This window comes from Cricetulus griseus, chromosome 4, assembly GCF_003668045.3.
Source record: "Cricetulus griseus strain 17A/GY chromosome 4, alternate assembly CriGri-PICRH-1.0, whole genome shotgun sequence".
Lineage (NCBI taxonomy): Eukaryota > Metazoa > Chordata > Mammalia > Rodentia > Cricetidae > Cricetulus > Cricetulus griseus.
In genome coordinates, this window is record NC_048597.1 from 227002664 (window position 1) to 227028954 (window position 26291).

Here is a 26291-nt window from a genome sequence, read left to right on the forward strand (position 1 = left end):
TAAGGAGTTGAGCTTTGTGCATGGCTGACTCCAGGAGCTAGAGGAAGGGCGTGTGTGCTCTTGTGCCCATCAGTGATAGTCTTTGAGGGAATAGTGCCCTGTTTGGGAGCTTAGTTACAACTGTTCTGTTGTGATAAATACCAGGGCAGCTTAACAGAAAGCATGTAAATAGGGGCTTACTTAATTTCAAGAGTTTAGTCCATGACCATTGTCTTAGTCAGGCTTTCCATTGCTGTGAAGAGACACCATGACCACAGCAACTCTTACAAGGAAAACATTTCATTGGAATGGCTCACTTACAGTTTCAGGCGAGTCCATTGTTGTGTGGAGGGAGTGTGGTGGTGTGCAGGCAGGCATGGTGCTGGCTACATCTTGATCAGAAGCCAGCAAGACATGGACTGTCTCACTCTGCATGATTTGAGCATATATGAACCCTCAAAGCCCACCTCCACAGTGACACACTTCCTCCAACAAGGCCACACCAAATATTGCTCCCTGTGAGTTTATGGGGGCCAGTTACATTCAAACCACCACAACCATCATGGCAGGAAACATGGTGGCAGTTCTGTAAATGCAGTTCTTGATTGGTCTCGATAATAAAAAGCCGGAGTCAGATATAGAGGGAAATGCTGAGAGATCAGAGAGAAGGAGCAAGCCACAGCACACCGCACCTCCTTAGCGTCTGAGCAGACAAGAGAGTGGGTTCCTGTTTCTCCCTGATCATATCCTGTTTCCGCCCAGCTACTTTACTTCCCATCTATCTGTACAGACCTCTGTGGTTAGCTCGTGGCAAGCGCTATTCTCTGACCCCCAGACAGGCTTTACTTGTACAAGATACCAGCACACAGGCCGCATGGTACATGTAACTGAGAGCTCACATCTGGTCTAGAAGTTGCAGACAGGGAGTGAGCCTGGCATGGGCTTTAAACAGTTCCACTAATTAGGGACCAAGCATTCAAATGTAGGGCTATTCTCATTCAAACCACCACAGGGGCCTTGGTTCTGTTGGGGTTTTTTGTTTTTGTGGGGTTTTGGTTTTTTTTGTTTGTTTGTTTGTTTGTTTTTTGGTTTTTTTGTTTTTGTTTTTTGTTTGTTTGTTTGTTTGTTTGTTTTTTTGAGACACAGGCGGATCTCTGTCAGTTCAAGGCCAGCCTGGTCTACAGAGTGAGCTCCAGTTCAGCCAGGGCTACATAGAGAGACTCTGTCTCAAAAACAAAACAAAGCATTCAAGCATTCCCTTATGACTATTTTTCGGGGATTTCTTGGTTAGACCCTGTGGCCCCTGCTGTGACTGGATGTGCCCTGATAGAGCTGTAGCCCTGAGCATTTCCTAGTTCTGTAACTGCGTCATTCTCATCGCTTGATAATTTTTTCCTGTAGACACTGAAGGGAATTCATAATTTCCGAGCCTCTGGTGATTATGACAATGACTGTACAAATCCCATAACGCCACTCTGCACACAGCCCGACCAGGTTATTAAAGGTAAGAAGGCCACAGGCAAACACACACTGATAATGAAGTTATAGTTAATGAAAGTAAGTGGTGGCCTTTCTTTTTTGGGGGTGTGGGGTTTTGAGACAGGGTTTCTCTGTGGCTTTGGAGGCTGTCCTGGAACTCACTCTTGTAGACCAGGCTGGCCTCAAACTCAGAGATCCACCTGTCTCTGCCTCCCGAGTGCTGGGTCTAAAGGCATGAGCCGCCACCACCTGCCTATGATGGCCTTTCTTCAAATTACTAGACAGAAGACTAGTAATATGTGGGTTTGTTATTAGCACAAGAATGTTATGGTAAGAAATTGGGAGGGTGTAAGGATATTTTTTTATTTGTTCTTTGGTAGTTTCATCCGTGTCTTTCCACCCTGTCCATTGCCCCTGGATATGCCCCTCTCCCAATTTTTTTTTTTTTTTTTTTTTTTTTTTGTGTGTGTGTGTGTGTCCCCTACTGGGTCCCTTTGGTGCTGTGCATATGCACAGGGCTGTGGTTTTGACTTTTTTTTTTTTAAGTGATGTCTATTATGGCACAGATGAGGGGTTTGTGTGGTACCTCAGAGGAGACCCAACCTCCCTCTACTGCCTTCCCTAGACGTCATGATGGCTTTGTGTGTTTGGATCTGTATGAGTGGTCTCTGTGTCAGCCTTGTATTTGCCAGGGTCTTGCAGTCCCATTTGCTGCAAACAGGACATGACACATTTTGCTTTCAGTATACTGTGTGTGTTTTGACACTATTCTCAAGTTCATTTTTTACCCTACAGCACAGTAGCCGTGTAAAATACATTTAACCTTGTCTTTGGGCACAGATATAAGCCTCAAATTCTATGCTTTGGCTGACTGAGCAAAAAAAAAAAGTGTATTTCATTTCATGTTAGCACTTAGGGTTAGCCTCCCATAGCTCTTCCCTCTAGTCAGGAGGTGTGAAGGTGAGGAGCAAGAGTAATGGCAGGCTGGCCGCTGACTCAGTACTTCTGCCCAAGCCTGACAGCTTGGATTCTGTCTTCTGTGCCCTTGTAAAGGTGGAAGGGTAGAACCAGCTCCAGAGTTGACACCTGACCACATGTGCACTGGGGTGTTTATGCTCCATTATGCCGGTTGTTCTTTTTCTCTCCCATAGGGGGCGCTAGTATCATCCAATGCCACATCCTCAATGATAAGAGACATATACTAACCAAAGATACGAATAACAATGTGGCTTACTGGGATGTGTTGAAGGTGAGTGTCGGGTTAGAGGTACAAATCACATGTTCCTCTTAGCTTTCCTTCCTTGTACATGACAATCAAGATTTTATTTGCAATAGTGCTTTATCTGGGGGTGGGTACTTCAGATATAGGAAGACATAGTCATTTACTTTTTTAAGCACCTGAACCATTTCCCTGGTTACTGTATTAGAAACTGTATGAAAGGCTGCCTTGCTTTAAAAGGGTCCGTCAGAGTTCTCATCCTTTATGCTATTGGCACTTTAGTCTGGGTAGTTCCTCAAGTATAGAGAGAGCCGTTCTGTCCTGTCTTTCTTTCACAAAAGGGTCCCATGGGAACTGGGAGATCAAAAGAAGCCTTGGTCACTCGATCATCGGCAGATTACCATACTCACCGTGTGTGGCCCGAGGCCGTGCTGCTATTCCTGCACTATTTCCACAGCACTCAAGAGTCTTGTCAGACCAGCATCTCTAAGGCTGAGCTAGTAGCTTTCTGTGTATGGTTCTGTCTGTCGCCCACTCTTGGTCTGGTTAGCTGCTCTCAGTAGAACCCTGCTGTCTGAATGGGATATAGTTCGGCTTGGGTAGAGCTCCCAGCCCAGTGTGCATGAGTGTTACTCCTCGAACAGCTTCCCATGCCCAGGGAACAAACCTTGGACATTTTGAAGTCACGTGATCTGACATACTAAACCTAAGTAGGTAAAGAAGTCAAGGAAGCCTGGGGACATGGAGGAATAGGCAGAGCTGTGTTCTAGTCTGTAGTCAGTGACCAGTCACATGACCTGCTGGACTTACCTGAACCTCTGGCTTCACCCCCAAAATTGCCATCACCCATTTCCTGGTGATGTCAGGGGCATATTTCAGGATCATGCAACACAGGGCTCACACAGAGGAATCTGCTTCAGTGAAATGGGTGGGAAACGAGACAGACAGGAAGGAAGGAAGGAAGGAAGGAAGGAAGGAAGGAAGGAAGGAAGGAAGGAAGGAAGGAAGACGTGAGAAGGACTCCTGGGCTCTGTTGTGGTTGGAAGTCTAGAGGTAGAAGATGACAGCCCAGCTGTCAGGATACAATGGTGGGACAGACAGCTAGGCAGTCCACTGGGAAGGCTGAAGCAAGTACTGCAGGCGTTGGTGGTGCACGCCTTTAGTCCCAGCACTCAGAAGGCAGAGGCAGGCGGATCTCTGAGTTCAAGGCCACCCTGATCTACAGAACAAGTTCCAAGACAGCCTGGGCTGTGTAACAATAAGTCTTTCTGCCAAGCCTCCCGAGCCCTACTGCCCTGCTTTCTACCAGGGTGCCCAAGTTCCGCCTGCCGCCATGTTATGATCCCAGGTAACACACAGAGACTTATATTAGGTACAAATGCTGCTTGGCCAATGACTAGGATTTCTCATCTGCTAGCTCAGTCTTAATTATCATAAAACTATATATTTTATAAGGCTTATCTTACCGGACGCCAGCGGAAGTGTCCTGTCTTCCCGGGCTCACATGGTGACTCTGCACTTTCTCCTACCTTTCCCATAATCCTCCTTGACTCCTAGTCCCACCTGCCTTGTTTTCCTATTGGCCAACAGTACTTTATTTGTCAACCAATAAGACAATCATATACACAGAAGGACCTCCCCCATCGGGGCTGCACAGAGAAACCCCATATCAAAAAAACAGTAGCCCTCAACATGGCGGTTACAGATGATGTCATGGGATTTGTCAAGACATCCAAGAAATATGACCAAGAAGAAAATAAACGGGGCCATCATTCTTACCAGAGGGCTAGAAGGAAGCCCCTAGTGAGTGAGAAAGCCAGGAGCCAATGACAGACAGCTCAAGGACAAATGGGGTTTTCAGACAGGAGCGGAGAGAACCTTGAGGGTGATTTCTGGGGGAGCCCTCTAGGCAGCAGCCAATGGGTTCAGTTTTAACTACTCCTGAGGAGAATGCAATGGGGGCAGGAAGCTAACAAAGATACACCAGTTTCCAGCCAGGCGTTGGTCGCGTACACCTTTGATCCCAGCACACAGGAGGCAGAGGCAGGTGGACCTCTGAGTTCGAAGCCAGCCTGGTCTACAGAGTGAGTGCCAGGACAGCCAGGGCTACACATAGAAACCTTGACTTGGGAACATGGAGGAGGGGGGAGCTATACAAGTTTCCAGGACAGGAGGGCCAGAACACAACCAGAAGGGCATCTTTTTCTTGCACTGGGAAAAAGAAGGGGTTTCTGTCTAGGTTTGCTTATGCACTTACATGCACTTCCACAATGACAACTGAACCCATATTCTCAAGAACAACAAGTATTCTTAACCACTGAGATATCTCTCCAGCTCATTAATTTAAAACTTTACTAGCAGGTAGTTATTCAAAGGCCTTAGGATAAAAGAATTGGCTGTCTGCTTCTTTTTTCTTCTTCTTTCTTTTGGTTTTTCGAAACAGTGTTTCTCTGTGTACCTTTGGCTCCTGTCCTGGAACTCACTCTGAAGACCATGCTGGCCTTGAACTCACAGAGATCTGCCTATCTCTGCCTCCCAAGTGCTGGGATTAAAGGTGTGCGCCACCACTGACCAGCTGGCTCTCTTCTTTTTGAGATGAACTTTAGAATTATGTAAACAGTGTGTAGCATCAGGAAGTGGATCCCCTGCTTCACACTGACCATGGTGCTTCCTTGTGCAGGCATGCAAAGTGGAGGATTTGGGCAAAGTGGACTTTGAAGACGAAATTAAGAAAAGATTTAAAATGGTGTACGTTCCAAATTGGTTCTCAGTAGATCTAAAAACAGGGGTGAGTTAACAATATTTTTGTAATTTTGGATAATTGAAGATCCCTAACATGCACTAACTATTCTTACAGAGTTTGACGTTTTTAATATATGCAATTGCTTTTTCTCCCATGTTAATAAACTATCATTCAAGCCTTTGGCACTTGAGTAAAGTGAACCATAGCTACATTGATTCCCATGAAACATGGCTTACCGCCTTAGTCTAGTGTGCGAATGCATGAAAGTTCAGGTGCTGCAGGAGAGAGGGAGGGAGGGAAGGAAGGAAGGAATGCCACTGACATTGGTGCCTCTGACAGATGCTGACGATTACTCTGGATGAAAGTGACTGCTTTGCTGCCTGGGTTTCTGCGAAAGATGCTGGCTTCAGCAGTCCCGATGGGTCAGACCCAAAATGTGAGTTAAGTGTTTTCTATTGAAGAAGGTGGGTGTGGGCAGGGACTGCTGGCTAATCATCTCTGTAAGTGCCCCCCCCTTGTTGTTTGATTTGGGTTAAGTGCCCCCCCCTTGTTGTTTGGTTTGGGTTAAGTGCCCCCCCCTTGTTGTTTGATTTGGGTTAAGTGCCCCCCTTGTTGTTTGATTTGGGTTAAGTGCCCCCCCCTTGTTGTTTGGTTTGGGTTGGGTTTTTGAGACAAGGTTTCACTGTGTGGCCCTGGCTTTCGTGGAACTCACTCTGTAGACCAGGCTGGCCTTGAACTCATAGAGATCCACCTGCCTCTGCCTCCCAAGTGCTGGAATTAAAATTGTATGCCATTACTACCCAGTACTTATTGTATCTTCACTCAGCATTCTTCTAAGAATTTGCCATGTAGAAATCAACACAGATGTGCAGATAAAGTGTTGCTGGATTCAGGGGAGTATCTCTGCAAATAACATCTTATTTGTTTGTAAAGAATAGCTAACCCAGGCATAGTGGCTCATGCCTGTAATGCCAACGCTTGGGAGGCTGAAGCAGGAGAATTGGATGAGTTCTGGGGCAGCCTTAGCTACAGTGTAAAACCCTGTCTCTAAAAGGAAAGGAGAGTGACTGCTGAAGAGCAGTGTAGTCTCCTCCTCGTCTCAGACTTGAGGTCAGATGCTGAGGCCTGCCTGTCTGTGGTCTGGGTTAGGAGATGCTGAGACTGCCTGTCTGTGGTCTGGGTTAGGAGATGCTGAGGCCTGCCTGTCTGTGGTGTGGGTTAGGGTCTTCAGCATGGGTGCTGCAGCACAGCAGCGCGTGCCTGTCATCCCTGTACATGGGCTGAACTCACACAGAAGAGAAAAGCAGAGTTAGTACCAGCTCAGACAGTTGCACCTGAAAAGCCACCAGACTTGTGTGTACACCCCTAGACGCACGTCAGTCCCCTCTCCTGAGGACTCACCTCCACCTTTGGGTGCCCCAGCTGCCCTGTTGATAGCCTGCCCTGAGTGTAGTTCTGCTTCTGGAGCAATCCCCCTCTGTCTTAGCTTAGAGATAACAAACGCTCCGTGTTTCTCCTGTCAACTTGCAGTGAACTTGGGAGGACTTCTCCTACAGGCTCTCCTTGAGTACTGGCCGAGAACACACGTGACTCCCATGGACGAAGAAGAGAATGAAGTGAACCATGGTTAGTGTGTGTATGTTCAGGAAAGCAGGAGTTGCTTGGAGCCAGAGTGCGTATATCTGTGGTATGCCCAGTTAATTGTCTCCTTTCTGCACCTGAGTGAGAGTGCCCAGTGAACTGAGATAGACCATTGTGGGGTGTGATTCTCAAAGGTGAAAGAAACCCCATGTTTGATATTCAAAACAGAAACATGCCGTGTGGTGGTGGTGCACATCTTTAATCCCTACAACAACAACAAAAAGACAAACATAACCAGCTACCTCTGTACAGACAGTTAAGACACCTGGTGGTTTGGTTTGCTTTGGTTGGGTTTGGTTTGGCTTTTCAAGACTGAGATTCTCTGTGTAGTTTTGGCTGTCTGGAACTCATACCATAGACCAGGCTGGCCTCAAATTCAGAGATCCGCCTGCCTTAGCCTCTGCCTCCAGAGTCCTGGGATTAAAGGTGTGTGCCACCACTGCCCAGCTAGACACCTGTTCTAGATACTGTTTCCCTCCCTTTTTCTATCTTTGAGACAAGTCTCTTGTAGTCCAAGCTGTCTCACAGTTGACATAGCTCCTTCCACCTCTGTCTCCCAAGTACTGGGGTGACAGATGGTGCCACTGTGACCAGTTTACAGGGGGCTTTCGACCAAGCAGCAGGGCATTTGTGTGCAGGGCCAGCACTGAGTCAACTACATTTATCTTGTGTTAAACCCTCCAGAAGGGACTATTTTTCACGGTGGGTAGCGTGAAACTGGACTTCTGGTAAGATCTTCTGAAATACAGTCAGTATAAAATACTGAATTCTTACTTTCAGGGGTTTAACTTTATTCTTTTAATATCTAAAAAAATGTCACGTATGCATGTGAAGGCCAGACAAGGGCATCAGATCCCCTGGAGCCGGTATAACTGGCAGCATGGGTGCTGGGAACTGAACCCAGGTCCTCTGGAAGAGCAGTCAGTGCTCTTACCCACTGAACCGTCTCTCCAGCACCAGGATTTTTTACTTTTAAAATGTTGGAATGCTTAGTGTGTTATGACGAGTGTTTAGAAACTGTAGTCTCAGCACTGACGGCCTGCCTGTCTTTCCTAGTGAGTGGGGAGCAGGAGAGCAGAGTCCAGAAGGGAAATGGGTATTTCCAAGTGCCCCCCCACACCCCTGTGATATTTGGCGAAGCTGGAGGTCGCACACTGTTCAGGTATGGATGAGAAGGACCAGAGGCCCTGCCTAAGAAAGACTTTGCTTGACAGACTAACCCTCTTGCTAGGAAGTGCTGGCAGTGTGTCATTAACTTGTAAGAGTGTCTGGAATTGGCTTTTCCATCTCCTTGAGATAGCTAAATGCCTGGTGCAGTGAGTGTTGATTCACAGGCCCTGCCCCTCCACTCAGATGCCTGCCTCCGGGCAGCATCTCTGGTGGTACTTTCTCTCACTTTGCCAGTGGGACTGCCTGCCAGGGGCAGAGACGAGGTGGCATGACAGCCGTCCCTGCCCACAGGGGGCTGGGCCACACAAGATGGACTGGGAACTTATGATCCACACTGGCTCAACCTGGGCTGCCAGGAATCCTCTCTGGGCCTTCCAGGGAAGGGAAGGCTGCTGTGCTTACCCTCAGCTCCCAGCACAGGTGTGGTGGGGCTAGACAAGTGTCAGATGTGAGGAGACGTCTGCCTTGCCCGAGTGTAGACTTCCTTCTTTTGCGAGGGCTCTCAGTGTAGCAGCCACGCTAGAACCCTCACTGTGGGCGAAGTCCATGCCATGCCCCATAGCACTGGCTGGGCCCTCTGCTGAGTGCGTCCTGTGGTGACCGGGGACTCCCTGCTCTGCTGTCACTTTGCTGTCCTCAGTGAGCACTGTGAGGGTTCCTCTTCTGTTGTCCCCTTGCTTGTCATGACACTGACTACCTGATGGATTGTGTCTAGGCTGCTCTGCCGGGATTCCGGGGGCGAGACTGAGGCGATGCTTCTCAATGAGACAGTGCCACAATGGGTAATTGACATCACTGTGGATGTAAGTGTCCTCCACTCCCGCTTTGCCCTTTTACTTTTCCCAGATGGTAACATTAAGGACCGTTTTAGACAGCACAGACTTAAACTGTAACGAAAGTCTCCTGCCAAGTGGAATCCCTCTGCTTTCCTGAAGTTCCCAAGTTGCAGGCCCATCTGATAATTGTTTACATTACATATTGATTTGTATTTGTCAGGTTTGAGTAATAACAATAATATATGCTCATTCTATTTGGTGATTGCTGTTTGGAGTGAAGTGCCCACCTCTTACCATCCATCCCCCCCACCCTTTCACCCCACCCTTTCACCCCACCCTCCTCCCAGAGGGAGCACCTACTAGTAGGTTGATTCGGTCTCTGCTACTTTCTTCACCTACATGAGCACATATTACTTATGTGCGTGTGTAAGTGTAGCTCGTTTGATTTTGCACAAAATCTCTTAACAGTGTTCTGCAACTTTTTTTTTACTTAAAACTGTGACTTGGACATCTGTTTATGCCTGTACTTCTGGACTATTCCCTTAAATGACTGCACCCTATTCTGCTGTGTGAATGTAGCATTCTTTATTTGATCAGCCCCTTATTAATGGCCTCTGGTTGTTTCCAGTGTTTTCTGTTGCGAACAGTGTTGCGGTGAAAACCCTTGTACATGTATCTTTGTGTACTTTTTAGGATAAATTCCTAGAAGTGGAATTGCTGGATCAAAGGGTATGCACATTTTAAATTTTGATAGATAATGCCAAATTGCCCTTCACAAAGGCAATTTCCTTCTGAACCAACAGTGTATGAATGTCCAGTTCCCACAGCCACACCAACACTGGACACTTGACCTTTGCCTGTACAGTAGGCAAATAGTGTCTGATGACTTTGATGTGAATTTTTCTTTATTCATGGTGAGGTTAAGAGTCTTTTCATATTGGCATTTGTGTCTCTCCATGACCTGCCTGCTGTGTCCTTTGCCGTCCGTTCCTCTCTCTAGTTGGGTCATCGTCTCACTGACTTGTAGGTGACCTTCTGTTGCATATTAACCTGCCTCCTCTGTGCCTTCATTAAACTTTTACTTTGTTCAAGGTTCTTCCCCAGGTGGAAACTTAGTTTCTGTATAATCAAATCAATGTGTTCTGGCTCTGAGCTCCGTGTTTTGTTAGGTATATTCTAATCCAGAATAGGGTGGGCCGATCTCCTTGTTTGAGCTCTCCCTACCTTTTCACTTTCTTGCCTGGCTCTTTAATCTGTAGTTATTTTCTTCTGTTTGGTGGGAGGTAAGACGCTAACTTTTCCAAAGAACTAAGCAGTCTGTAGGGTCTGTCCTGTCTCTACTAATCTGAACTGCTGTCTTTATTTGTGCACTCAATTCCTGTAGACACTGGCTCAGTCCGTTCCTAGACTTTATGTCCTCTTAAACTATTTTATATATCCTAAAGCCATATGAAAAGGGAATTAATCTCTTAAAACTTTAGGAAATTTGTTTTCTGCCCCAGACACACCACCCCAAGGACTTAGAGCCAGTGTGACACCTGGTGGGTATTCTGTGGCCTTCAATGTCCAAGCTTCCCATAAACACTGCTTCCTTGGAGTGTAGACCTGGCCTCGATGCATTACTGACCCTGTGGCATGGCTTACGCCCTGAGAAAGCTGACCAGATGACTTCAGCCATCATTTGAGAATGGGGATGTTCTTCATGGCAGACCTCTCTTGTCAGAGGGGGGCAATAGGAGAGAGCCTGAGCCTCTCTCGGGACTTTAGTCATCAGCCGAACTATTCTGATTCATACAGCGCTAAAATTTTAGGTTTGTTTTCCTGTAATGCCTTGTATAAAAATTTCAGAAAAGCCATGCCACAAAGTATTTTTGGCACTAATATTACATATAATTTGTCTTCATCTATTTTTATTGTAAACTAAACACCATACTTGCTGATAAATTTTTCTCCTAAGGCACACTTCAGTTGATAACTTAATGTAAATTACATTAAAAGTCCTTTGATTGTAAAAGTAGTTATTTGTAAATCATGTTTTCCTATTGACAGCATTTTAGTTTTATCAGCTAGTAGAAACTATTATACCTCTTAAACTTTTAATATTTCAGAAAAATATGCCCAAATTCAACAAAATTCCTTTCTACCTCCAACCTCATGCATCTTCAGGAGCAAAAACTTTAAAAAAGTAAGTAACCATTGCTCTTCTTGATTGCAGTCACTGCACCTATGGTCACGTGGTGAAAGGGAGACGGCTGCTGGGTGGGAAGCTGGTTATTGTGGAGCTTGTCCCCTGTCAGAATTTAGCTTAGCCCATAATTGCTGACTCATGCCTTTGTAGTCTCAGCACTCGGAGGCAGAAACAGGAAAGAGGCCAGCCTGGGAAATACAGTGAGTTCCAGGCCAGCTGAGACGCCATAGCAAGACCAAGTAAGCCGTTTGTGGTGGCTCACACCTGTAATCCCTATTCTTAGCGGTGGACAGAGGAGGATCAGTTCCAGGGCATGTGAGACTCTGTTTAGGACAAAACCTGTGTATAGTAGCTGCCTCTACAGACCCTTTAGGGAGTAAAGAGAAAGGGGTAACCAGCTTGTGAGCACAGCTTTCTGAGGTTTCAGGAAGGAGGAATCACCTGAACACGGGCGGATGGCTGTACTGCCCAAAGACACACTTCCCCGGCGGGAACAGGCTGAGGATACCAGAAGTGGTTGTGGGGATGCGTGTTCCCTCACATAGGCTGGAGTGGGGAGACATGACGAGTTAGAGGCTTGGTGACTGAATTTGAATGCCAGGTCACCATGACATACTAGCAGAAATTCCTGATAGGTAAGGTAGACAAGGCTCCAAGAGAGGCTTACGGCAGAGAAGCTGAGGCCAGCAAGGGAATGTGAGCCATAATCAGTATGTGTGTGACACCAGCAGGGCAGCTAAACTGTCCCCAGGGTTCCTGAGCTGGCCCACTGGCCAATGAGACACTTCAGGGTTGACCACCACGAGGGTCTGCTCGCCTCGACACTCCTGCACACGCACACACTGGATCAGTTCATAGCGAGCGTAGACACACTTGTAGCAGATTCATGACAGAACCCCAGGATCCTTGAAGAGTTTACACTGTAGCTATGAGGTTTGGTGGTGGTTGAATGATAGCAGAGATGAGGGCCTGGACGAAAGGGACTTCAGCTGTGTGATCCAGGACAAGCCAGCTGCTGGATTTGTGGTGTGGAGCCGCCTGGGGCTTAATGTCTAGCCTGGGGCGTTCATTGTCTGCTTCTAGTTGAAGACACAGCAGTGGGAAGTAACACTGAGCCCTGGTGGTTAATTGGTGGATCTGCCCAGGTCTGTCCTCGGTTCAGGCGCACACATGAAGGACTAAAATGCAGGTAGCTATTGTGTGTAGTACATAAGCCCTAGACGGGCACCATTGGAACTCTCTGACAACTCCCAAATGGATCCAGGGACTGAAAACATGCATTGGTTTCAGATGTCTGTACAAGAGGCTCTCTGTGAGTTCGAGGCCACTCTGGTCTCCAGAGTGACTGCCAGGATAGGCTTCATAGCTACATAGAGAAACCCTGTCTCAGAAAGAAAGAAAAAAAAAAAAAAAAACAGATGTCTGTACAACGTTTTTCTTTAGATGTTGACACAATGAAAATAATAGACTTTGTGGTATCAAAACATGCATTGTCTTTTCTAGAGACAGACTCTCTGCCAGTGACATGCTGCAGGTCCGGAAGGTGACGGAGCATGTCTACGAGAAGATTATCAACCTGGATAATGAGTCTCAGACCACCAGCTCTTCTAATAATGAGAAGCCAGAGCAGGAGAAGGAGGAGGATATTGCTGTGTTGGCAGAGGAGAAAATTGAACTTCTGTGCCAGGACCAGGTGAGTGGACCTGAGGAGTGTAGCTTCATCTCCCTGCAGAGGTACCCAGAAAGTCACACAACGTGTAACCGTGACGTGTGCTTAGATCCTCAAGCAGTTGGCCTCCTTGGGCATCAGCTTTCAGAGGCTCTCAAGAGCCCAGTCTTTTGCCAAGATTCTTCAGCGTACCCGAAGCTTTTCTTCATCTGAGGGAGGTGCTTGGGAAGAGGACACAGATTTACAGATGTCCACAGTAGGGCTGCACCTGGTTAACAGGGGCAAGGTCGTCTTGATTTGCAGGGTAGTATCTATCATGTTAAAGAATTTGGAGTGGAGGTGGGTGGTGAAGAGATGGATCACAGCTAAGAGGCAGTGTGTGTGCTCAGGTGGGGCTGAGCTGCTTCTGCTGGTGGATTTTTCAGATCCCATGTGTAAGCTGGGCCACCTGGCAGGTCCCTGGTTAAGGGTGGCTTTAGCTGTTAGTGACCTTGACGTTTTCAATGCACTTTGGCTGTTCAGGTTTTGGACCCAAATATGGACCTACGAACAGTAAAGCACTTCATCTGGAAGAGCGGCGGGGACCTCACACTCCATTACCGCCAGAAGTGCACGTGAAGGGGGGCCAAGTCCTGGGTTATTCATCAACCTTCCTCTGGGGCCCTGAGTAGTCCTAGGAAGCCCACCAAGCCCTACCGGGAGCAGGAGCTCCACCGGCCGATTTGGTGGAGTCACTAATCGAGATGTAATATAGAACCAGGCTCCATGCATAGATTAAGGTGTCCCCAGGGACTCAGTGTGAGGACAGGAGCCCCAAGCAGTCCTTCGAGGTGTGCAGAGACCTACAACAGCCGTGCGGACTTCACTGACCCCTTTTGAAGGCCCTCTGTCTCTTAGCACTTGTTAGAGAACATCAGCGGGGCCACATCTGTCACCGCGTTTCAAACCCATGAGTTCTGCGGCTTCTCTAAGTACATTCCACTCATGCAGTACCTATGAAGGCTTTTTCCAAATTTGTCATTACAAAAAAAAAAAAAAAAAAAATGTTTTCATCATCATGTAAGAGTTTTGTTTTAATGGGAATCATCACTGTTGCACAATTCAAGAACCAGCCCACTTTGTAAGAAATGACCATGTTGGGCTACTTTTGAAATACGGGATCTCAGCTGTGGTCTGTAGGAGGACCTCCTGCCACTGCACCTGTGTTGTGCAGTACTGTCCCATAGCAGCCCCAACAGCGGTGGCCACTGTCCTTCCTCCAGCAACCAGTCTTCCTCAGAGGCAGTGTCAGTGGGAACCACAGCCTCGCAACCTGGGTGAGCAGCACGATACTGTCCACTTAAGACCATGCTGAAGTCTCAGTTTCATTCAAATGCTACCTAAAGTTTGTGTTATTAGAGTAAAAAGATCTCACAGTCAGTTGGTTTGATATTTATATTGTGGTCCATGTTTGGTTTTCCAGTTTTATGCGTGGGCTTTTCCTGTACCTGCGTCCAGATCTTTTCCTGTCTTTCTAACAATCATAAGCTTTCATAGACTCACTTGGACTTGGAATTATTAACTTATTGGGGATAAACACTTCACCTTTGACAGAAAATACTTTGGATTCTTCTCAAGGTCCTTCTCATTCAGATAGCTCAGTGGTCCCCCTGACCCTCCAGAAGACAAACCTTGAACAAAGCCAGAAGAAGCACAAGTGCCTTCAGGGGCAGTTTATTCCAGGCCCGTCGCCTCCCTCCCCTGTGTGCTCTGTCCCCACGGGAGCAGGGACTGGAGAGGGCTTGTTCTCTTTTCCACATCTTCACAGGTTCCACTGGGGGCCGCTGGTGGGTCCAGGTCGGTCCCTCACAAAATGAGGCACCGATCCGAACAACTGCAGAACAGGGTCCCTCACTGCTAACTGTGGAGCTCAGACATGCCACGGCTTCCACACCCTCAAGTGAGCAAAGACATTTCCCAGGTGTTAAAATGTTCTTTCCTCAGAGCAACTGGCGTTTTTTCCTCTTACAGAAGTCCTTTTTATCTCTCTGTGATACAACAGTGCACTTTTGGTGCATCTTTTTCAGTGATAGTTATGAGCTAAAAGCAAGGGGGTGGGGGCGCCCCGCCCTCTGTTTGCAGGAGGGGCCAATGCACTAAATGGGTTTTACCAGTTCACGGCCCAGTGCTGAGCCATAGGCAGTTGGGCCCCTGTGGTGGATTTTACCCCCAGCATGGTTGTTCCTTTTTTTCCCCCTCTAGTCAAAATCAGTAAGAAGTTTCCAGAAAATTGGACAGTCTGCAATGCCAAAAAGGTCAGAGTCTGTATTTCAAGTTGTATAGAATAAAGCTTTAGTTAAAATACTTCAATGTCTTACACATTTATTTTTTTTACTTGTCATTTTCCTTCACATCAGATTAACAGGGAAAGAAACATCTAGGGTTCATATTTGAAACATCAACAGCATCCATCTTTACCCCACTTACCAGGTCTCGGGGAACAGAACCTTCCAATTAGGGCAGCCAGGGGTCAGAATGCCTAGCTACAGAGCTAAGGTGAGCCGGCCCAGAAGCAGCCCTGTGGCTACTCAATTGTAAGCCCATACTCCTGGCACTCACCAGAGGCACCGGGGCTGACTCACAGGGCCTGACTAAATGTATTCCTAGTGCTTGGGGCTTAGTGTTTGCCCATCTGGAACCTGGCCGGCTATATTGTTTGGCCTATGCTTCCTAGAACAAGTCCTTGACTTGACAGCCTTAAGTGCACTGTACACTCTGTTACATGCGGTCTGTGGACATCTATAGAAACTAGAAAACAAGACCAAAGGCAGCTTACAGTGATTAGAGGAGATTGGAGCTGCAGGGGACATGCCTGGTGCCTTCTGCAGAAAGCCAGCAGAGTAGACAACCTCTCCTAGCCTTAGCCTCTAAGCTGCAGGGACCTAGAGTTCTACAGACAGTGTCTCTCCTGGGGTGAGGCTAGAGCCAAGAAGTACAGGCAGAAGGGGTTTTGATGGTGAGCCTAAGTTTATACCATCAGACCTTGCTGGAAACCTTGTGCACTCAAAGCCTGTTGTCTGTATGTGGAGCCTGATTGGGGGAGGGGGGCAGGGAATGACTAGCCCAGGTGGATCCCTATGAAGGGCCTAGAATTTTCCAACTTGAGAACAAAGTGGCAAGTATACTCTCTCCTCCAGCACAAGGTTTGGAATGGGGAAGGACACTGGGACTTGGGGTCCTCAGTACAGGTGGGGCTACTGGTAGACATAGCCTCTCTTGTCCCTCACCCCATCTTCACACTCAATCGTTATCCGGCCCTGTGGCCCCTCCCTACCCACTAGGCTTCAGTGCCTCATTGAGGCAGCCTAGATTCCATCCTGTGTCTCGAAGCAGAAGCTGCCATGTTGTTGCTCCCAGCTTCCCTGTCCCTTCAGTCCAGGACCATGTACTGGGATGAAGGCTGGACCCTGGGGGGAAGACTAGCAAAGCCCATGCCTCACTAGGAGCTGCAGCCTACGAGCTACACAGACACAAGCTGAGTAACACCAAGGTCCCAGGAGCCTTCTCACAGCCCAGGCTGTGGTTCTGGGGTGACCTGAGTTGGGCTGGCTGGCCCCTCAGTCTCTGTGTCTGCTGGCTCCTCGAGCTGGGCTTCCAGCAACTCTGCAGACAGCCCGTCTTCTGGTGAGGATGCAGAGATGAGACCATCTGGGAGAGTCAGCTGGGGCAGGTGGCCCACCTGGGCCTGGGCACCTGGACTGTCCGGGAAAGAGATCTCAAACTCTGACCCTGACCACGTGGCTTCGCCTGAAAGGTAAAATAAAGCTGAGGAGATCCAACCTCAGCTGCCAAGCTCTGGTAGAGGGCTGGATCTCAGGGCAGCCCTCCCTAAACCTGGGGTTTCTCAGGGGGAGTTACTTGAAGGTCACTCACCACCCCGCTCATGAGAACTGCTACTGGAACCAATGTCCTCTGGTCCCAAGGCTGAGAGAGCTGTGGAGGTCAGCACTGTGGAGGGTGACAGGCTGGGGCACACACTTGTATTGCTGCTGTCCAGGAGAGACATACCTGACACATCCAGGAAGCCTGGGGGAGGGAGAAAAGCCCCGTTCTTTGCTCAAATAAAACCCCAACTACTGGGAAGCCTGGAGCCTGTCTCCCCTGCCATGTTCCCTAGGGCACCTAACTTGCCCTTGACCCCAGAAATGCCTCCACCTAACCCCATGGAAGCTGCTGCTGCCAGTCCCTGAGGGACAAAAAGAGCCTGGAGGTGGCACCATGGCAATGGCTCCAGACCTTGCGCTGCCTCTTGTCTGTGAAGCCACCTGAAGTGTGACCTGCATGTGCTCTTGACTAGATGACAGAGGCTAGCCGCCGACCTGAGGACAGCTAGGGGCACTGCTACATAAGACTAACCCTGAACCTGCAGCCCCGCTACAGCACCAGGGCCTTAGGTGCCTCAGTCTCCTCTGGTGCCTGTCCCATACCTGGGTCCATGACCCGCTGCACTGGGGGTGGAGGCTGTAGAGGGATCTCCATGGAGCGCGCACATCCCCCACAATCAGCAGCGTCATGGCTAGGGCTCCCAGACCCAAGGAGCTGTGCTTCCACGAAGCCAACAGGGACCTGTGGCAGGGCCTAGAGATGCCAGGAAAGAAGAAACTGGGGGTCAGGACAGTGCCAATAAAGATCCAGTACAGAAACAGCTGTTCATTCCAACCTAAATGCAGCCCCAGCCCTCCCGGCACTGTGAACATCACCCTTGCTTTCTATGGCCAGACACTCCCTACAGCAGCCACACTGAGGGAGCTTCCTGACACGCCCAGGGATTTCCAGGTATCCACAAACACTAGCCCTGTTCCCTGAGCCTCCCTTGAATCCGGGTGCACGTGGGGACTGTGCAGCCTAACATGTCCAACACTGGCCCGGCTTCCCTGACCTCACTGCAGCACACGGTTCTGCCCATTTCTAGGTCTGTTTCCCACTCACAAAAGGACCGCCAGGCCTCACCTCCACTCCCACGGGCAGTGGAGCCAAAAGCATGTTTTACTATACCCCAGCAGAGGCTCTCTGCTTCTACTGCATACCAGTGCGGACAGGCCTCCTATGAGCAGGTACAAGAACCTCACAGGCCCATGGGGAGGGTTTCTTGGTCCCCAGACAGCTGACAGCTGGCAGAGCCACTGCCCCCAGATACTCTTCTCTTCCCTGGCCTGACAGGTGCTCCCCACATACCTCCATGTAGTCACTGTGCCTGGAACCCAACTCTGGGCCAGAAGAGTCTTGAAGGACAGGCCAAGGGGGTGGGGCACCAAGAGGCAAGGCATTAAGTTGTGGAGTATTAGCTGGTGGAGTGCCAGACGGTGAGGCCCCAGCTGGCTTCTTGTAGTGGCTGGAGGGCTGCGTTGGGATCCGGTGTAGATACCCATAACCAATACCACACCCCAGACTGTGGAAGGCCAGAAACACTCGGTCAGGGTTGTCAAGTGACACAGCCCTCCCTACCCAAACCACCCCCACCCATAACCATGACTGAGCAAAGGCATATTCCTGGGCAGGGTGAACCTCAGGACTCTGGGGTGCAACTGTCTCCTCCAAGGGGTAGCCCAAGCCCACTGGGCCAGCCCACCCATCTAGTCCTGCGGCCCTGTGAACCCAGACAGTACCTGCCCTCTCCACCCCAGGCTGCATTGGGAGTCACAGTCACCTCCCGGCAGGAGTCGGACTCAGAATTATACACCATCAGCTTCAAGGGCTTCCCCTCATGGGACTGAAGGAGTGTATAGAAGTCTTCAGACTAGGAGAGACACAGGGTCTGAGGGAAGCCTCAAACGAGACATCTATGCACAACATGTCTGACCACAGCCCTTGGGGGGGGGGGGGCCTGGAAACAGACACACCATGGGTTCCTTACCTCTTGGAGAATCTGGTCAGAGCCAACTACGTAGTCTGTGTAGGGGCACAGGCCAGCCAAGGCAGCAGGTGAAGAGGGCTCCACGTCCTGAAGAACAAACAAAAACCTCTCTTAAGACTCACTGCTGAGCAGAGAGGCAAGGGATTGTCGCTCTAGGGAGAAGGACATTTGTCCTCTGCTGCCAAGCACAGCCTCAAGCAATACTTCCTTCTTCATAAGGCCCAAATTTTCTCCCTCCCCGCAGGTTTACAGCAGCCTAACCAGCAGAGGGCAGCACCTGCATGCAGTCCAGAGTCTGACTCCTGGTTACAGCACACACAGCCTGAACCCCTAGGGCTTCACCACTCCCAGCACTTTGGAGACAGAGAAAGTGGCTCTCTCTTGAGTTCTGAGCTAGCCTGATCTACCTAAAGAGTTCCAGGCCAGCCACAGCTATGTAGTAAGGCCCTGTTTCAAAAAACTTAAAAGAAAACCAGGGGCTGGGGAGATGGTTTGTGGGGTATGTGTAAGCATGAGGTCAGGAATTCGGATCCCCAGCAGCCATGAGAAAGCCAGGACAGCACGTCAGCAAGAGGTTAAGTTAGGCACCCTGTCTCAGTAAGATATGGAGTAGGAGAAAAGACACGGTGTTAACACCTGGCTGGCACACTGCACACACACAGCAGGGAAAGGCGTTTGACAAATTCTGACAATCTGAGCTCAGTTGACTTGTTGCCTGGATCGCAGGGGGGAGCTGGAAACACGAGGAGGAAAACTACAAAAGCTATTTCCTTCCTCCCTTGGGGAGTTCTACTGCAGCAATGTGTCCAACATGGCCTGTGGCCATGTGGCCATGGACAGCTGGAGGGAGGCTCAATCAATAAATAAAGCGCTTGCCTTCACCTGAGTTCAAACCCCACAATCCAGGTGGTGTGCACCTGTAACTCGCTAGGGAGGCAGAGCGCCGATCCCAGGCATTCCCGGGACAAAGTGTGGTCTAGTGGCTAAGCTCAAGCCGATGAGAGACACTGCTTCAGAGGAGGTGAAAGTGAGAGTCCCAAAGTTGATACCCAAGGTTGTCTTTTTGTCTCCACACACACACACACACACACACACACACACACACAAACTCACACACACACACACACACACACACACTCACACACACACACTCACACACACACACACACACACACACACACACACACACACACACACTCACACACACACTCACACACACACACAAACTCACACACACACACACACACACACACACACACACACACACAAATACTGTTTTATTTTTTTAGGATTGGCTATCGAGTCACAGGTCAAGAGCTGGGCACCCCTGGAACATGTGACCCAAGACAAGTAGCCATCCCAAGCCAGAAGCTGGACAGCCCTGTTGGAGCCCCGCTGATCCTGAGAGGTGCTCAGGAGTCCGCACATTGGTCCTGCACTGGCATGCCTCTGCAGGCAGACTGCAGACACCCCCGAGAAATCCGGGAGAGACCCAGGCAGCTAGAACCCCAACCAGCAAACTTTCCAGCCGGGTCATGCTCCCTCTGCCAACCCAGAAGACTCAGCATTGGAGAACTTGACGCCACCAATGCCCATAGGTGCCAGGTGAGCATGCCTGGTGCCAGGTACCATCTGGGGCAGCTGGTACGGAGACTCACTTATGCAGCTGCTACACAGTAACAGGCCACCTGGAGCAATACCAGACACTGCCTGCTTCTGGCGGTGGGTTCGTGCTGGCCCACTCTTCAAAAGAAACCAAGGCATGGAGCTGTACAGACAGCTCAGAGGCTAAGGGCACTGGCTGCTCAGGCAGGGGACCCAAGTTTGACTCCCGGCACCCACCACAACTATCTGTAACTCCAGTCCCAGGGGACCCAAGGTCCTCTCCTGACCTCCAGGGGGCACTGTACTCATGAGGTGCACAGAGAGTATGTGCAGGCAAAAAACACACCCATATACACAAAACAAAATTTAAAAGAAAGAAACTAAGGTGTGGAGATTATGAATGCCCCAAGTTGCAGGTGTGGTGCTGCATACTTAATCCCAGCACTTGGGAGCTACACAGATCTTGGGCCGGTGGATCTCTGCAGGTTTGTGGCCAGCCTGGTGTACACATTCAGGGGCAATGAGGGGCCACATAGTGAGACCCTGCTCTAAAACAACAAAATGAAACTAATGCCCAAGGCCACGCAGCTGACAGAGCAATGATCAGCCGTCCTCTGAAGACACGGGGGCAAAGCCAGATCCCACGGCGCTGCCCTCTGCTCCCTGCCCCACCCACCGGCCCTGGCCATCCCACTCCTGCCGTCCTGTGCCCTGCCCTGCCCTGCCCTGCCGGTACTCACCAAAACATGCCACACGTGCTCGCTGGCCCTGCGGAAGCTGCAGAAGCGCACGCTGGCCCCCAGCAGGCCCTGGCCATCCCACTCCTGCCGTCCTGTGCCCTGCCCTGCCCTGCCCTGCCGGTACTCACCAAAACATGCCACACGTGCTCGCTGGCCCTGCGGAAGCTGCAGAAGCGCACGCTGGCCCCCAGCAGGCCCTGGCCGCCCCACATGTTGCTGGGCACCACTTCCACCTCTCGCACCTTCATGGTCTTCATGTTGAAAACCTCCAGCCTCACTGGCTTCTCCACATTGGCCTTCAGCAGAGCCTTCAGGGTGTCGTTCTCCTTGTTCTGCATGGGCCAGGGGGGCTGGCTCAGTCTGAGGCTTCCCACCCCTGGGCCAGAACCCTTGCACGGGTCAGGGCGTGAGAGGCATCGAGGGTCTGGTCTGAGGACAAGCTAGAACAAGCACTGGGCCCAGCTTCATGGGCTAGGTTTGGGCCTGCAGCCACTGAAGCCACAACTGCCACTACCCAGCTCCAGGCACCCCAAGTCCTACCAAGCCTGGGGCCCTAAGCCTGCCAGAAAACATAGCAAAGCAAGTGAGAGGGCCTGTGAGGCCCATGTCCAAAGGCCTCGTATGCCTTGAAAACGCAGCCTTCTTAGGCCTGGTAACCACCTCCAAAAGTCCCTCTGGCCCTGATCCACCCAGGAAGAAAAGGGGGGCAGAAGCAGGCTGGGTACCCTGTGGGGACTCTCACCAGCCTTGAGTGCCCGATCGTGATGATGAAGTCGAAGTAGGGTTCCAGGCCGGCCTGCTGGGCCGGCGAGTTCTCCTGCACCTGTCACAGGTCAGAGGCAAGTCACACAGGGTCGAGAAGCCCTTCGCCCACGGAGAGGGTCACGCCTGCACAAACTGCTCTGGCCACACTGAGGTTCACCACATCCTACATGCTCCACCTTCTCAGGCAGTTTCCTCTGGGGAAAATAACTTTTCCCGATTGTGACACACAGATGTTTCCAGAGAGGGCTCACACAGTCCTGGGAGTAAGGGACGCCCGGGGAGTACTGGCCCCCTCATCCCGAAACTGGGCTTCAGCTGGCCAGGAGGTCAGGGGGATTGGCCAGGAAAGCCCAGGCATGCAGGAGAAATGCAGCCAGGCCTTGCTGCATGGCTATATCCCAAAGAGCCCAGGCCCCGAGTGGCTGGCCTAGCCCCAGTCCAGCAGGGTGGTGATGCAGATCCCAGGCCTCTCCACAAATTTAGCTCCACCCAGACACGCAGTCCTGATCTAGGTACTCCCCATCCCTTTGGGTGCTCCCTGGCCCTCTCAGCTACCAGTTTACTGCTGTCTCCAGAGTACAGTCAGCTCATCACCAGCTGCACACATCTCAAGCCCCATCACAAGCCATCACAAGCTGTACCCGGGACACATCTCAAGCCATCACAAGCCATCACAAGCTGTACCCGGACACATCTCAAGCTCGTCACAAGCTATCACAAGCTGTACCCGGACACATCTCAAGCCCCATCTGCAGTGCCCTTGCTCAAACAATGCAGCCTTTGTCCCCAGGCCATAAACCCTAAAGACGCACCTAGGCAATTGACTCAAGCCTTTTACTAAGAACACTTGATTACTTCTTGGGCCAGGCATCAGCCAGGCCCCAAGGTGACAGTCCAGGTGACAGGGCACAGGGCCCATGTGACCCCAGATCCTTGGTAGCTCCATTGGATTCCCCAAGATGAAGGACTTTTCAGGAGCCCGATGAGAACAAAGTGCTTCAAGATGCCTCCCGTTGAGGGCCAGTGTGGCCCTGGCTCCACAGCTCCGTCCTGACAGCAGTGCCAGCTGTGTCCCTGAGTGCTCCTCCTGGAGCTGCCATGGCCATCAATGGGGACAGGCCCATGCTTGTTGCTGGACCATCCCCAAAGGCAAGCTGTTCCTGGCCTGTTTGGGGACTTCAAGTCCTGCTCCATCCCTCTGGGGACCCTACTTCAGGGACTCTGAGGCCTGCCCTCTGTCCCTCTTAGACCAGTGGTTCTCAACCTTCCTAAGGCAGCAACCCTTTAACACAGCTCCTCATGCTGTGGTGACCCCAATCATAAAATTATTTTCATTGCTACTTCATAACTGTAGTTTTGAATCAAATTGTAAATATCTGTTTTCTGATGGTCTTAGGTGACCTCTATGACAGGGTCACCAGCCTCCGTAAGGGACACGACCCACAGGCTGTGAACCACTGCCCTAGAGACTTCTGAAGACCACAAGACTAGAATATCTGAGAGGGTGAAGGTCCTCCCAAAGCAGGGCCACTTCCAAACTACTCATTCGAACTCCCCTGGGGAAGGTCACTTTGCTCCTAAGAGGAAGTGTCACCCTCCTTCGAATGGTGTCAGCAACCCACCATGGTTAATGAGGTCTGGAAGCCCTGGTCCCGCCCACCTGCCTGTGGATCTGCCCTCTACACTGCCCACTAGAGCTCTAGCAACTGAAATGATCTAGACTATTGCCCATCGAACCCTGCTCCTGCAAAACCGGCTGCCCTTCCACCCTGCTCTCCCTGACACCTCCCAACACACCCCCACCCACAGCCGCACCCCCACGCCTGCAGCCTACAGCATGATCAGCCTTTCCTAAGCCCACACCTTACTTCCCAACCAAGGACCCTATGAATGAACAGGAACAGACTCTAGACAGGGGTTGGGTGCCAGGTATCAGACGCTAACGCCTCCCAGACCTTAAGCAGTCTGCAGGCCATTTCGCTGTCCTGATTTATGGATGAGAGAAGGAGCTCTGTAACAGACATCTGAGCCTAGAAAATGCAACCTGGCTACAACAGCATGATCTGAGTGTGTGAACCCTGCGTTGCTGCACACTCCCGAATGCTGAGGGCAAAGTCCTGGGAAGACTGGGAATGACAAAATTCAGACAAGTTAGCTCCCTTGTTCTTCAGCTCTTAAAAATATAAGTAAATGGCAACTGGGTGGTGGTGGCACACGCCTTTAATCCCACCACTTAGGAGGCAGAGATAGGTGGATCTCCGTGAGTTCAAGGCCAGCCTGGTCTACAGAGCGAGTTCCAGGACAGCCAAGGCTGCAAAGAAACCCTGTCTCAAAATAAACAAAAACAAAGTGTGTGTGTGTGTGTAGATAACTTTATCCATCCACTTAAAATCTTCTGATAGGAGCTGGAGAGATGGCTCAGTGGTCAAGAGCACTTGTTGCTCTTGTAGACGACCTGGGTTCAGTTCCCAGCACCCACAGGGTGGTTCACAACCACCCATGACTCCAATCCCAAGACACCTAACACCCCCACCTGGCCTCTGCCGGTACCAGGCACATATATACCTGGAGGCAAAACATCCTTACACATAAAAATGAAAATAAAATCCAAAACAACAAAAATCCTCCAGAGAGTTCCGTACCTCCAAATAAAATACCAAGTCTCAGGACCTGGGGACGTAGCTCAGAGACATCCCCAGGACTGCCAAACAAAAGTGCTCTAAGTCTTCAAGACAACATGGAAGGCCCTGCCCGCCCATCAGCATCCTCCACACTCCAGGCAGGGGCCACACCACCCTGCACACCAGCCACTGGCTTCACCTACAGAATCCCCTTATGCAAATGTGTTTTAAAACACCCCTGGCTGGATGCATTCCAATGTCTGCAGATCCCCAGGCTCAAATCTTGTCACTTCGGGTCTGCGATGACAACGTGGCTTTCCTGGCTAAGAACCACTTCTTAGCCCTGATGCCAGCCTTCCTTTGACATAGACCAAAGTAGCACAGTGGCTCAGGAGGCCGGGGCTGGGGGATCTCAGTAAGCCCCATCCAAGCCAGCCTGATCTACATACCACATGGTGAGACCATGTCAAAAAACAGAATTTAAAAGAGGCGGAGAGCCGGGCGTTGGTGGTGCACGCCTTTAATCCCAGCACTCGGGAGGCAGAGGCAGGCAGATCTCCGTGAGTTTGAAACCAGCCTGGTATACAGAGAGAGTTCCGGGACAGCCTCCAAAGCCACAGAGAAATCCTGTCTCGAAAAACCAAAAAAGAGGCCGAGGGAGGAGGGCTACTGAGTTTCAGACCAACTTGAACTACACACCAAGACCCCGTCTGAAGGCAGGAAGGCTGACCAACAGCCAGGCAGCAACCTGATAAGCCTGCCTGCCTGCCGCCTCCACACAGCTCCACACCTACCCACTTCTCAAGGGGGCAGAGGGGAGAGCAGGGTTCAAAGCCCTTCCTATCCCAACCCCAAGTCAACCACTTTGTCTCCACTTCCCAGAAGCCTGTTCGCTCGTCCCTCCCTGCAAGAGACACGGAAGGCCTCACCCAAGTCTCGGGGTGTTTCACTGTGGGGTCCCAGTGCCCACCCTGGCTCGTCATTCTGGTCATCTCACCCCCCTGCAGGCTCCCCGAAGCCCTCGAGCTCCTCCAGCATCTTGCACTGCGCCTCGCAGACGGGGTCTCGGGTGCTGGGCGCGCTGAGCTTCCTCAAGCTGGCAGAGAGCTCACCGCGGGCCCCGAGCTGTGCAAGCCTCCCCGATGCCCGCCCGCCCGCCGCCCCGGGTCAGCGGCTCACCCCGTGCAGGTGGAAGCCCTCGCCGCCCGCCGGCTGCTCCGAGCTCGCCCCTAGCCCCATGGCCGCTCTCTTCCTCCGCTGCGTGGCTCGGTCACGTGGGGGGACCAGGCCACGCCCTCCCGGATGTCAGCTCTTAGCAACAGGCCGGCCCCCAGGTTGCCAAGGACGCGCGCGCCTCGGACTTCCGGCCGTCAGCCCGGCCGCGAGTTGGGCAGTCAGAGCTGGAATCCCAGCCGGCCGGGCTTCCCTTGAGCCGGGCTGCAGCGATGAGCAGCGATGACGCCTCCCTCATGGTGCGTGAGCTGCTCCTGCTGCCCGCACAGCTCTGCCGCGGGCTCTCTGCTTCCGGGCCATTTCTGCTCTGGGCTCGCTCGCTCTCCCTCCCTCCCTCCCTCCTCCCTCCCCCTCCCTCCCTCCCTCTCTCTCTCTCTCTCTCTCTCTCTCTCTCTCTCTCTCTGTGTGTTCTCTGACCATTTCTGCTCTGGGCACTCGCTCTCACTCGCACTCACTGTGTATGTATGTGTGTGTGTGTGTGTGTGTGTGTGTTCTCTGGCCATTTGTGCTCTGGGCTTGCTCTCTCTCTCTCGCTCTCTCGCTCTCTCGCTCTCTCGCTCTCGCTCACTC

The 26291-nt window shown here is 50.9% G+C and overlaps 3 protein-coding genes across 7 annotated transcripts in view; 2 read left to right on the forward strand and 1 right to left on the reverse strand.

Annotated features, from left to right (window-relative positions):
- Window positions 1-14293, forward strand: part of Wdr48 (WD repeat domain 48) — a 34169-nt gene extending 19876 nt beyond the window's left edge. For all 3 annotated transcript variants that reach the window (XM_027415387.2, XM_027415386.2, XM_035444064.1), the window contains exons 10-19: window positions 1381-1483; window positions 2610-2707; window positions 5358-5465; window positions 5760-5856; window positions 6951-7046; window positions 8118-8223; window positions 8947-9034; window positions 11116-11192; window positions 12699-12888; window positions 13387-14293. In XM_027415387.2, coding sequence (XP_027271188.1) covers window positions 1381-1483; window positions 2610-2707; window positions 5358-5465; window positions 5760-5856; window positions 6951-7046; window positions 8118-8223; window positions 8947-9034; window positions 11116-11192; window positions 12699-12888; window positions 13387-13482 — 1059 coding nt within the window. In that variant the 3' untranslated portion in view covers window positions 13483-14293. The remainder of the gene's footprint in view (window positions 1-1380; window positions 1484-2609; window positions 2708-5357; window positions 5466-5759; window positions 5857-6950; window positions 7047-8117; window positions 8224-8946; window positions 9035-11115; window positions 11193-12698; window positions 12889-13386) is intronic.
- Window positions 14294-15208: 915 nt separating this feature from the next.
- Window positions 15209-25791, reverse strand: Gorasp1 (golgi reassembly stacking protein 1). 3 transcript variants are annotated; one of them, XM_027415390.2, is made up of 9 exons: window positions 25668-25791; window positions 21845-21925; window positions 21345-21434; window positions 18758-18844; window positions 18510-18640; window positions 18079-18292; window positions 17331-17481; window positions 16777-16929; window positions 15209-16650 (listed from the first exon to the last, which is right to left on the reverse strand). In XM_027415390.2, exons 1-9 carry the CDS (start codon window positions 25725-25727, stop codon window positions 16409-16411), a joined length of 1209 nt encoding a protein of 402 aa, XP_027271191.1. In that variant the 5' UTR covers window positions 25728-25791; the 3' UTR covers window positions 15209-16408. The 3 variants fall into 3 exon arrangements, with proteins under 3 accessions (XP_027271191.1, XP_027271190.1, XP_027271192.1); XM_027415389.2 differs by having other exon boundaries at window positions 21231-21434; window positions 25668-25790; XM_027415391.2 differs by lacking the exon at window positions 25668-25791 and adding an exon at window positions 25486-25632 and having other exon boundaries at window positions 21231-21434.
- Window positions 25792-25825: 34 nt separating this feature from the next.
- Window positions 25826-26291, forward strand: part of Ttc21a (tetratricopeptide repeat domain 21A) — a 31896-nt gene continuing 31430 nt past the window's right edge. Inside the window, exon 1 of the mRNA XM_027415384.2 lies at window positions 25826-25960. Within this exon, the coding sequence (XP_027271185.1) occupies window positions 25934-25960 (27 nt within the window). The 5' untranslated portion in view covers window positions 25826-25933. The remainder of the gene's footprint in view (window positions 25961-26291) is intronic.